General features: G+C 36.9%; 1 protein-coding gene across 9 annotated transcripts in view; it reads right to left on the bottom strand.

Annotated features, from left to right (window-relative positions):
* CLEC2D (C-type lectin domain family 2 member D) overlaps nt 1-2,012 on the bottom strand; it is a 40,983-nt gene extending 38,971 nt beyond the window's left edge. For 7 of the 9 annotated variants that reach the window (XR_005379829.1, XR_005379830.1, XR_005379831.1 and 4 more), the window contains exon 1: nt 1,816-2,012. Coding sequence is in view for 2 of the 9 variants with exons in the window: in XM_038576752.1 (XP_038432680.1) it covers nt 1,816-1,891 (76 nt within the window). In the remaining 7 variants the exon portion in view is untranslated. The remainder of the gene's footprint in view (nt 1-1,815) is intronic. The other 2 variants (XM_038576752.1, XM_038576753.1) reach the window with 2 other exon arrangements.
* Between the last annotated feature and the right edge of the window lie 11,031 nt (nt 2,013-13,043).

Here is a 13,043-nt window from a genome sequence, read left to right as displayed (position 1 = left end):
GAAAACATGTTTTTAGTTTTGTTTACATTAAATACAGAACAGACTTCAGACTACTAGAAGCATTAACTATCAAAATGTTACTTCCACTTCATTCCTTTTCACTAGAGGGGACAATTGGCTTGTTATTTTGTGAATTTACAATTTTGTTTCTGGAGTTTGTTTAATTGTTTACAGAAGTTAAAATTGATATTAAGACAGAACTCATGAACAGTTTTGCTCCTGAAACCTAACTGCAAATCTCATTAACTTCCAGATCCAGCTACCAATTTAATAGAAATACAAGAGAGAAAATCATGTCAATTAAAAAGGAATAAAATGAACAAATTTCAGACTGTGGGAAATTCTACATAATAAATTATTTTGAATCTTAAAGAAAGGAGCGAAAAACAAATTTTAAAAAGCAATCATGAAGGAATCTTTTGATTAAAAGGGACTTACAAAGCTTTTTTTTAAAATCAAAGTAAAGGGCAGCCCGGGTGGCTCAGCGGTTTAGCGCGGTCTTCGGCCCAGGGCCTGGTCCTGGAGACCCAGGATGGAGTCCCACTTCGGGCTCCCTGCGTGGAGCCTGCTTCTCCCTCTGCTTGTGTCTCTGCCTCTCTCTCTCTCTCTCTGTCTCTCATGAATAAATAAATTAAAATCTTTAAAAAATAAATAAATAAAATCAAAATCAAGTGAGAAAATGATTCTCATAAAAGTCAGTTTAGTGTGATTCAAGGGAATACCTGGAGGGCTTCTGAGCTGGATAGCAAGCGTTCTCCCCTGACAAAGATAGTATTTAACAAGGATGCTCACCTTAGAATAATTCATTAAGCTGTATATTTGTTTTGTAAAATTTTCTACATTTGTGTTGTATCTCAAACCATCCTACTTATCTAAAACCTCTTGTAAATTTTACCATTGGAACTGTCTTCTGACTCCATCTCTTGGCTACCACACACACTTTTAGCTACTTCATCTAGAGGTGTTCTTGGCTAAACAGGCATATTTTTCTCCAACATTCTATCCACACTAGAAAGCTTTTCATTAATGTTTCCCAGATTGACCAATGGTTGACACATACACGGAAAAGATGTGAACCAACAAGTGAGATGACTTTGGAATCAAAGCCTACAGAATTCTTAAACCTAGCCAGAATAATTGCCTGGTAAAAACATAATTGTACTTCAAAAATTTATATAAAGTCAAAAGTCTCACAACAAAATATTTCTTTAAAATCTCCAGAATACAGTCCAAATTATTAAATATATGAAAAATCATGAAAATTCAACTTCCATAGGAAAAGACAATCAAAAGAAGCCAATGCTGAGATGACACAGATGTTAGAATTAACTGACATATACTTTAAAGCAGCTGTTAGAAATACTCAAAATACCAAATGAATGAAGAAATAACTGGTCATTTAACACCCCTTAGTAAAATTAATTTTTATTCATATTTACTCATTTTAATTTCATAATTTAATTTTTAAATTAATATTTTAATTTTACTATTTATTAGCTTATTGATAAATCATTATAAATATATTAATAATAAAATATTAATGTGTTTGTGACATTTTTAAATTTTTATTCTCAATCATAAATTTACCCTGACCCCATTCTCTTACATCTTTCTCTAATAGTTCTCTCTCCTTACTTGTTACAAGTGCACTTAAGTATCTGCATATTTTTACGCATATTATAAATTAATTTATATCCTCTAGCATTCTCTTATCCTTGAAAACACTTTAAAAGACTTAGCCATTTTTCCTGTGCAGAAACCAGATAGCATCACCGCTATAACCTTACCACCTTAGTTCCCACATTCATTACATACAGTCCAGCTTCTTACTTGGGGTTGCCAGCAAGTCAACTGGTACAAAATTTGCCTCCACTCCAGTGCTGTCATGCATTCTGGGACCAGTTTTTACAAAAAAAAACCACTCAGCGGGCGGTTTGAGCTCCAGAGTGAGACAAAAGGTCACATTCTGGCTAGAATTTCCTCTGTAACTGAAGATTTTGTTTCGTTTGCAGGCTCTTAAGAAAGAGAAACTAGTTTGGTTAGGCAAATGATAGGATAAAATAATTTTTAAAAAAGTCATTATAGCTAGCTCAGCTTTGGTGTGAGATAGAGAATACTCGTGAATTATGCAAAGAAGGTGAGAAATTATTGTAAGAATGAGGCAGTTGGTCCTCGGAGGCAGTGAATTTTAGGCAAATAAAAGAACAGTAATCCTAATCTCAAATTAAAACCTATTCCCAAGAGCTCATCCTCCTTAAAAAAAAATTCCAGAATCTTTGCTGCTCTTCTAGTTACCCTGAAAACTCTCCAATTCTTGAAAAGAGGTTTCTCTTGTGGTGTTTTGTTTTGTTTTGTTTAAATCTTCCTCTTCTAGTTCTCAGCATAAACTTGGTATCTCTCAACTTGTATTACCATCTACAAAAGTAAATATAAATTTTCAGGTTTATCCTTTTTGCATTTTTCATGATTTTCTTGTCAAAGAGGATAGAAAATGAGCCTTGATAAATTTCACATTACCTTGGAATTCCTACACAAATGGAAGAACTAATAATACTTTTGCTATTATTATCACAGTGTGATAATATAAAACTACAGTTTGTTGTCACTTACCATGATATTTTTACTTTTATTTTATTTAGTCCTTGAGTAAGGAATAAATAATATGTCTAAATTCACAGTTACTGACAGACTCCATGATTAAAGGTTCTAACTTAGGAACTACTTTAAAGTAGCAGTTTTACTACTACTAGTCAGTAGTCAGTAAAGGTCAAATGTTGACTCCTGTGACATTGGTGAGTCAATCATACACTCAGAAAACCTATTTCTGAAACAGCTCCTTATTGTAAAAAAAAGAAACAGAAAAATTAGTTATGTTAGTCATGATGATGAATGAAACTGTGAGGCTGAAATGGCAGAGTGATCCAGTTGAAAAGAACTGTGTTCATCTATGCCTTCAGATAAGAGAACATGAGGATAGTTGGGAGACTCCTGATATTTAAGATGCCTGGAACACAAACTGTGAAGGGTGAAATGTGAGAAAATAACTTTCTAATTAACACAAGGGATCTATGTTAAACTATGAATTTCATGACTTCTAAAAACTAAGATCCTGTCCACTTCCTTGTGAAGCACTATGTCTAAGAGCTGACACCATATTTTAAGTGTTTTTTTAAACATTTTTTAATTTAAATTCAATTTGCCAACATATAGTATAACACCCAGTGCTCATTTCATCAAGTGTCTTCCTTAGTGCCTGTACCCAGTTACCCCATGCCCCCACCCACATCCCCTTCCATTGCCCTTTGTTTCCCAGAGTTAGGAAGAGTCTCTCATGGTTTGTCTCCCTCTCTAATTTTTCCCAATAAGTTCCCCTCCTTTCCCTTATAACCCCTTTTACTATTTCTTATATTCCATGTATGAGTGAAACCATATGATCACTGTGCTTTTCTGACTGACTTATTTCACTCACCATATATACCCTCCAGTTCCAAACACATCAAAGCAAATGGTGGGTATTTGTCTTTTCTGATGCCTGAGTAATATTCCATTGTATATAGACCACGTCTTCTTCATCCATTCATCTGTCAAAGGACATCATGGCTCCTTTCACAGTTTGGATACTGGGAACATTGCTGCAATGCACATTGGGGTGCAGATGTCCTGGCATTTCAATACATCAGTGTCTTTGGGGTAAATCCCCAGTAGTGCAATTGCTGGGTCATAGGGTAGCTCTATTTGTAACTTCTTGAGAAACCTCCACACTGTTTTCCAGTGGCTGTATTGATTTGCATTCCCAACAACAGTGCAGGAGGGTTCCTCTTTCTCCACATCCTCTCCAACATTTGTTGTTTCCCATCTTGTTAATTTTCCCCATTCTCACTGGTGTGAAGTGGTATCTCATTGTGGTTTTCATTTGTATTTCCCTGATGGCCAGTGATGCGGAGCATTTTCTCATGTGCGTGTTGACCATGTCTATGTCTTCCTCTGTGAGATTTCTGTTCATGTCTTTTGCCCATTTCATGATTGGATTGTTTGTTTCTCGGGTGTTGAGTTTAATAAGTTCTTTATAGATCTTGGATACAGGCCCTTTATCTGATACATCATTTGCAAATATCTTCTCCCATTCTGTAGGTTGTCTTTTAGTTTTGTTAACTGTTTCTTCTGCTGTGCAGAAGCTTTTTTATCTGGATTAAGTCCAATAGTTCATTTTTCCCCCTTGCCTTCATAGATGTATCTTGCAAGAAATTGCTGTGGCCAAGTTCAAAAAAGGTGTTGCCTGTGTTCTCCTCTAGGATTTTGATGGATTCTTGTCTCACATTTAGATCTTTCAACCATTTTCAGTTTATCTTTGTTTTTTTTTTTATCTTTGTTTATAGCATAAGAGAATGGTCTAGTTTCATTCTTCTTCACGTGGCTGTCCAATTTTCCCAACACCATTTATTGAAGAGACTGTCCTTTTTCCAGTGGATAGTCTTTCCTGCTTTGTTGAAGATGAGTTGACCATACAGTTGAGGACCCATTTCTGGGTTCTGTAATCTGTTCCATTGATCCATGTGTCTGTTTTTGTGCCAGTACCACACTGTCTTGATGATCATAGCTTTGTAATACAGCTTGAAATCTGGCATTGTGATGCCCTCCGTGTTGATTTTCTTTCCATGGCATTTTGATAGGGATTGCATTAAATGTGTAAATTGCCCTGGGTAGCATAGACGTTTTAACAATATTTATTCTTCTAATCCATGAGCATGGAATGCTTTTCCATCTCTTTACATCTTCCTTGATTTCTTTCATAAGTGTTCTGTAGAGCTTAGGATATAGATCCTTTACCTCTTTGGTTAGGTTTATTCCTAGGTATCTTAGAGTTTTGGGTGCAATTGTAAATGGGATTGACTCCTTAATTTCTTTTTCTTCAGTCTCATTGTTAGTGTCTAGAAATGCCACTGATTTCTGGGCATTGATTTTGTATCCTGCCACACTGCCGAATTGCTGTATGAGTTCTAGCAATCTTGGGGTGGAGTCTTTGGGTTTTCTATGTACAGTATCATGTCCTCTGCGAAGAGGGGGAGTTTGACTTCTTTGCCAATTTTAATGTCTTTTATTTATTTTTGTTTACTGATTGCTGAGGCAAGAACTTCTAGTACTATGTTAAATAGCAGTGGTGAGAGTGGACATACCTGATCTTTTTTTTTTTTTGTAAATTTCCTGATCTTTTTTTTTTTTTGTAAATTTATTTTTATTTGTGTTCAATTTGCCAACATATAGAATAACACCCAGTGCTCATCCCGTCAAGTGCCCACCTCAGTGCCCATCACCCACCCAGTCACCCCCACCCCCAGCCACCTCCCCTTCCACCACTCCTAGTTCATTTCCCAGAGTCGTGTTCCTGTTCTTAAGGGAAAGGCTCCCAGCTATTCCCCATTGAGAATGAGATTCACTGTGGGCGTTTCATAGATACCTTTTAAGATATTGAGGAATGCTCCCTCTAGCCCTGTATTTTGAAGAGTTTTAATCAGGAATGGTTGCTGTCTTTTGTCAAATGCTTTCTCTGCATCTATTGAGAGGATCACATGGTTCTTGTCTTTTCTCTCATTGATGTGATCAATCACATTGATTGTTTTACAAGTGTTGAACCACCCTTGCATACTGGGAAAAAAACCCACTTGATCATGGTGAATAATCCTCTTAATGTATTGTTGGATCCTATTGACTAGTATCTTGTTGAGAATTTTTGAATCCGTGTTTATCAGGGATACTGGTCTATAATTCTCCTTTTTGGTAGCATCTTTGTCCTGTTTGGGATCAAGGTAATGCTGGCCTCATAAAACAAGTTTGAAAGTATTCCCTCCCTTTCTATCCTTCAAAACAGTGTTAGTAGAATAGGTATTATTTCTTCTTTAAATGTTTGACAGAATTCCCCTGGGAAGCCATCTGGTCCTGGACTTTTGTGTCTTGGGAGGTTTTTGATGACTGCTTCAATTTCCTCGCTAATTATTGGCCTGTTCAGGTTTTCTATTTCTTCTGGTTCCAGTTTTGGTAATTTGTGGGTTTCCAGAAATGCATCCATTTCTTCTAGATTGCCTAATTTGTTGGCATATAGTTGCTTATAATACGTTTTTAAAATCTTTTGTATTTCCTCCATTTGGTTGTGATCTCTCCTCTTTCATTCATGACTTTATTAATTTGAGTCTTTTTTCTTTTTAATAAGGCTGGCTCATGGTTTATCTATGAGCAGTGGTGAGAGTGGACATACCTGTCACGTCCAACTCCTGGTTTTGTTGATCTGTTCTCTTTTTTAAAAAAATAAATTTATTTTTTATTGGTGTTCAATTTGTCAACATATAGAATAACACCCAGTGCTCATCCCGTCAAGTGCTCACCTCAATGCCCGTCACCCATTTACCCCCACCCCCTGGCCACCTCCCCTTCCACCACCCCTAGTCCTAGTTCGTTTCCCAGAGTTAGGAGTCTTTATGTTCTGTCTCCTTTTCTGATATTTCCCACTTATTTTTTTTCCTTTCCCCTTTATTCCCTTTCACTATTTTTTATATTCCTCAAATGAATGAGACCATATGTTTGTCCTTTTCCGATTGACTTATTTCACTCAGTATAATACCCTCCAGTTCCATCCACATTGAAGCAAATGGTGGGTATTTGTCATTTCTAATGGCTGAGTAATATTCCATTGTATACATAGACCACATCTTCTTTATCCATTCATCTTTCGATGGACACCGAGGCTCCTTCCACAGTTTGGCTATTGTGGACATTGCTGCTAGAAACATCGGGGTGCAGGTGTCCCGGCGTTTCACTGCATCTGTATCTTTGGGGTAAATACCCAGCAGTGCAATTGCTGGGTCGTAGGGCAGGTCTATTTTTAACTCTTTGAGGAACCTCCACACAGTTTTCCAGAGTGGCTGCACCAGTTCACATTCCCACCAACAGTGCAAGAGGGTTCCCCTTTCTCCACATCCTCTCCAACATTTGTGGTTTCCTGCCTTGTTAATTTTCCCCATTCTCACTGGTGTGAGGTGGTATCTCATTGTGGTTTTGATTTGTATTTCCCTGATGGCAAGTGTTGTGGAGCATTTTCTCATGTGCGTGTTGGCCATGTCTATGTCTTCCTCTGTGAGATTTCTGTTCAGGTCTTTTGCCCATTTCATGATTGGATTGTTTGTGTCTTTGCTGTTGAGTTTAATAAGTTCTTTATAGATCTTGGATACTTAGCCCTTTATCTGATAGGTCATTTGCAAATATCTTCTCCCATTCTGTAGGTTGTCTTTTAGTTTTGTTGACTGTATCCTTTGCTGTGCAAAAGCTTCTTATCTTGATGAAGTCCCAATAGTTCATTTTTGCTTTTGTTTCTTTTGCCTTCGTGGATGTATCTTGCAAGAAGTTACTGTGGCCGAGTTCAAAAAGGGTGTTGCCTGTGTTCTCCTCTAGGATTTTGATGGAATCTTGTCTCACATTTAGATCTTTATCCATTTTGAGTTTATCTTTGTGTATGGTGTAAGAGAATGGTCCAGTTTCATTCTTCTGCATATGGATGTCCAATTTTCCCAACACCATTTATTGAAGAGACTGTCTTTCTTCCAGTGGATAGTCTTTCCTCCTTCATCGAATATTAGTTGACCATAAAGTTGAGGGTCTGCTTCTGGATTCTCTATTCTGTTCCATTGATCTATGTGTCTGTTTTTGTGCCAGTACCACACTGTCTTGATGATCACAGCTTTGTAGTACAACCTGAAATATGGCATTGTGATGCCCCCAGCTATGGTTTTCTTTTTTAAAATTCCCCTGGCTATTTGGCATCTTTTCTGATTCCACACAAATCTTAAAATAATTTTTTCCAACTCTCTGAAGAAAGTCCATGGTATTTTGATAGGGATTGCATTAAATGTGTAAATTGCCCTGGGTAACATTGACATTTTCACATATTAATTCTTCCAATCCATGAGCATGGAATATTTTGTTGATATGTTCTACAGTTCTTCTGGTCTCTATGTCATGGAGTTCTGCTCTAATCTTCATTGTCTCTCTTTTTCTGCTTGGTGTAGACTTTCTTTGCTATGTTTCTCCAATTCCTTTACGTGTGAGGTTAGCTTGTGTATTTGAGTTTATTCAGTTTTTTGAGGGAGGCTTGTATTAAGATCTATTTCCCTCTTAGGACTGCTCCTGCTGTATCTCAAAGATTTTGAACAGTTGTATTTTCACTTTAATTACTTTCCATGAATCTTTTTAATTCTTCTCTAATTACTTGGTTGACCCATTCATCTTTTAGTAGAATGTTCTTTAACCTTCATGTGTTTGATTTTCCTCCAAATTTCTTCTTGTGATTCAGTTCTAGTTTCAAAGCATTGTGGTCTGAAAATATGCAGCGACAATCCTGTCTTCTGAGACTGATTTGTGACCCAGTATGTGGTGTATTCTGGAGAAAATTCCATGTGGACTTGGGAAGAATGTGTATTCTGTTGCATTCAGATGGAATGTTCTGTATACATCTGTGAAATCTATTTGGTCCAGTGTATCATTCAAGGCCCTTGTTTCTTTGGTGCTGTTCTGTTTAGAAGAGGTGTCATTGGCTGAGAGTGCTGTGTTCAAGTCTCCTAGTGTTAGTGTATTATTATCTAAGTATCTCTTCACTTTGGTTAATAATTGATATACTTGGCAGATCCCACATTAGCGGCATAGACCCTCTAAGTATGATATAGTGTTCCTCTTCATCTCTTACTATAGTCTTTGGGATAAATCTGATGTATCTGATATGAGGATTGCTACACTCAGCTTTCTTTTGAACCCTTTGAATGGTAAATGGTTCTCCACGCCTTCATTTTCAGGTTGGAAGTGTCCTTAGGTCTAAAATGAGTCTCTTGTAGACAGCAAATAGATGGGTCTTGTTTTTTTTCCAGTCTGATACCCTGTGTATTTTGATGGGATCATTTAGCTCATTCACATTCAGAGTAACTATTGAAAGATATGAATTTAGTGTCATCGTATGACATGTACTGTCTCAGTTTTTGAGGATTGTTTCTTTGGCTTCCTCTTTCTTTTATAGGGTCCACCTTAATACTTCTTGCAGAGCTGGTTTGGTGGTCACATATCCTTTCAGTTTCTGCCTGTCTTGGAAGCTCTTTATCTCTCCTTCTATTCTGAATGAAAGCCTTGCTGGATAGAGTATTCTTAGCTTCATGTTCTTCTCATTTAGGACGCTGAATATATCCTGCCTGCCCTTTCCAACCTCCCAGGTCTCTGTGGAGAGGTCTGCTGTTAATCTGATACTTCTCCCCATAGAAGTTAAGAATCTCTTCTCTTGAGCTGCTTCAAGAATGTTTCTCTTTATCTTTGAAATTTGAAAGTTTCACTATTAAATGTCGAGGTGTTGAACAGTTTTTATTGATTTTGGAGGGTCTTCTCTATCTTTTGGATCCGAATGCCTGTTTCCTTCCCCTGATTAGGGACGTTCTCAGCTATGATTTGTTCAAATATACTTTGTGATCTTCTTTCTCCTAGCTTCTTCTGGAATCCCAATTAGATGTATATTCTTCCTTCTCAAGCTATAATTTATTTCCCCAAGCTTTTCCTCATGGGCTCTTGTTTTTCTCCTTTTCCCTCAGCTTCTTTCCTTACCATCAACTTGTCTTCTATGTCATCACTCTTTCTTCCACCTAATTAACTCTAGCAGTTAGAGCATCCAGTTTGGATTGCATCTCAGTTAAAGTATTTTTTATTTCAGCCTGATTAGATCTCAATTCTGCAGTAATGAAGACTCTAGAGTCCTTTATGCTTTTTCCCAGAGCCACCAGCACCTTCATAATTGTACTTCTGAATTGAATTTCTGACATATATTTAAATCCATGTTTATAACTCTGTGGCAGAGATTACTGCTTCTGGTTCTTTCTTTCATAATGAATTATTCCTTTTAGTCATCTTTTTCCAGTGTAGAGTGGCTGTATGAGTGAGCTGAGGTAAAAATATCAACCACAACCTAAGTAAAATATACCCTAGATGATTCCAAAGATGTCAGAGACTAGAAAATAAAAAAAAAGAACAGAACAAAATAAAACAAAAGGACCACTAAAGTGAAAAACAAATTTTAAAACAAGATAGTAAAAAATTAAAAAAAAAAAACATAAACAAAGAAGAAAACAAAAAGAAAAATAAAAAAAGCAGGGGGAGGATGGTGATGGTGAGGAAGTGGTGGTGGAGAGGGATTATAGTCTCCCTGAAGGGATCTAGAGGGTGCTCCTCCTGGCTCTGAGTGTACTTTGTTCTGCATGTTAGAATATGTTCCATCTCAAATTTATATAAGCCAGCCATACTTATATAAAGACCCAACATCAACCACAACAACAGAACCAAGATAAAAGAGCAAGGCAGAATGGGAAGGAAGAGAGAATATAATCTCACAAAATGAACCAACACAGTGTTCCACATGGGTGTATTTTGGTCACATGTTAGAAGGTACTAACCTTTCCATCAGGGAAAGCTCAGGTGTGGATTTTTAAAGTTTCCACTTGTCCAGAGCTGGGCTTTTGTGCCTTGGAGGCTTTTACGGTTCTGCTTTTGCCCAGTTCGTCATGATTCCCCTCCCTGACTTGATTTTTTTAATTTTTTTCTCCTTCCTACCTTCTTAGAAGCAAAAACTTTCCTCTCTGTAGCATTCCAGCTGTTCTCTCTTTACATCTCAGGTTGAATTCACAGGTGTTCAGGATGTTTTGAAGGTTATCTAGGTAAGTTTGTGGGACCAGAGAAGTTGAGGACCCCCACTCTTCCACCATCTTGCCCTGACTCCCCTAGCTGACACCATATTTAAGATACAGTGACAAGTTTTTACACAATGACATAGGACACAGAGATGTATTTTAATTTCACTTAGGAAAAGGACTTTTTTTTTCCTTTCCAAAACAAGATTTTTAAAAAATTAGGCACATATTTAAGAGACAGAAATGAATGACCAATAGTCTGGCTTTTAAAAAAAGAAAAAAAGTTCCTTCAGGGACCTCATTACGACTCAATAGAAGGAACTATTTCAAGTGACTAATGTAAAAGTAATTTTATCAGATTTTGTATCATTGGAACAGATTGCTGATAAAAAAAATAGGAAACAGCAAAACCTCATGAAAATTATTTAGTCTCACTTGACCGCTGCCCCATTTTTCTTGGCCTTTCTGGTTTTGACAACAGAATGGGTGATAGATGTATTCAATGTGAGAGAAATATAAAAAGCTGTGTACATTTTGTGAAAGAACACAGACTTTGGAGCAAAATAATCCCACCCCTAACACAACTCTTATAACCTGGTAGTTGTTTGACTTTCTGTATACATGGTAGGCACAATTTTGGCACCTCTAATCTCCAATCTTGTGGATATATTACCTTACATGGGAAACATTTTCAAAAGGTCTTTAAATAAGACCTTTTGAAAGGTCTGGATGGTGCCTTGGTGCCTGGATGGCTCAGTTGGTTAATTAAGCATCTGACTCTTGATTTGAGCTTGGGTCATGATCTCAGGCTTTGTACTGAGCATGAAGTCTGCTTAGCTTGTCTCTCCCGTCCCCTCTGCTCTTCCCCTGACCTTGTGTGCATGCACACACACACTCTCTCTTCTTTCTTTCAAGGAAAGCAACAATGTTAACTAGAGAAAGTTTTGAAGGAGCTGTGCTGTTGGCTTTGAAGACGAAGCAAGAGGCTGCAACCCAAGTAAGGCAGGTGGTGTCTAAAAGCTGTAAAAAGCAAGGAAACAGACCCCCCTGCCCCCAAAGCTCCAAAAGGAATACAGCTCCACCAATACTGATTTTTGTTCAATAAGATCCATTTTGAATCTCTGATTTTCAGAACTATAAGATAATTTATTTTTTTAAACCATAATTTGTGGTAATTTCTTATTACACAAATTATTATAGCATATTAACTAAGTTCTCTTACCCTAAAGATCTAGATGGTGACAGACTTGTTCTGAAAAATGAAATCTATGATTTAAGTAAAAGTGTCCAATAAGCTTCAGCTATTAAATACTTAGAATTCAAGTACTAATAATTTATACCTGCTTAAGGAAACATTATGAACTTTGGTATCAAAAATCGTGATGAAGCTTTGGTCTGGAGAATATCTACAACTTTTTTTCTTCTAGTTTCAAATAAAGCCATTTCCCCAAGTGCAGAACACTGGCTAGAACTTGTTCTGATAGTCGTGTTCCTGGGTTTAAATATTCTGAATATCAATGTTCCTTTAAGGGTAGGAGAAATGGTGTGTTTCATCCTAGTGCATCATGCAAGAGATCTGAGAGAAATGAGGGAAGCCTGCTGAGCAAAGCAACTATTGTTAAATAGTTCAGCAAAGAAAGTACCCTCTTCCAGAAGCAAAAACACTGAGCATGAGCAATCAATGATGAATGACGACTGGGCCTAAAAATGACTGTGCAAGACCAACTACATGAAATGCTGTCTGTCCAGCAGCAGATCTCCGTGCTCTAAAGGGCTTCCCACTTGGTTTAATATGCCACCATGGACATCTTCAAATTATTACTAATACTTAAACAAGATACTCCACATTTTTATTTTGCACTTAACCCTGCAAATTAAGTGAGTCCTGACTCTGTGTATATGAAAGAGGTGAATTAGTTGTGACTTCATCCAGTATAGCTATCATTTTTTTACTTAAATTTTTTTTAATTTTCAGATTATTAGAGTCATATGCAGTTATGAGAAATATTACAGAAAGAACCATGTCCCTTTTAGTCACTTTCCTCCTGGGTGGGTAATATTTTTAAAACTACAGTGGGTTTGGTTTACACATCTTTGCTTAGTAAAAATATCACAAACATTAATTCACCAACATCATGTGTGTTTACATATATACATTCACATATATAGAAAAGGTATATGTTGTTCCAACCCTAAAATAAAATTGAATTGAGAAGAGTGCATCAAAAAAATTAATTAAATAAAAACTACAGTCTGACACCACAACGAAGATCATGACTGACACTGACACACTCAAGATACAGAATCATTCCAACACCACATGTTTCCATCAGCAAGGCTTGC

The sequence above is a fragment of the Canis lupus genome, chromosome 27 (assembly GCF_011100685.1).
Source record: "Canis lupus familiaris isolate Mischka breed German Shepherd chromosome 27, alternate assembly UU_Cfam_GSD_1.0, whole genome shotgun sequence".
Lineage (NCBI taxonomy): Eukaryota > Metazoa > Chordata > Mammalia > Carnivora > Canidae > Canis > Canis lupus.
This window is presented reverse-complemented; position numbering and strand designations above follow the sequence as displayed.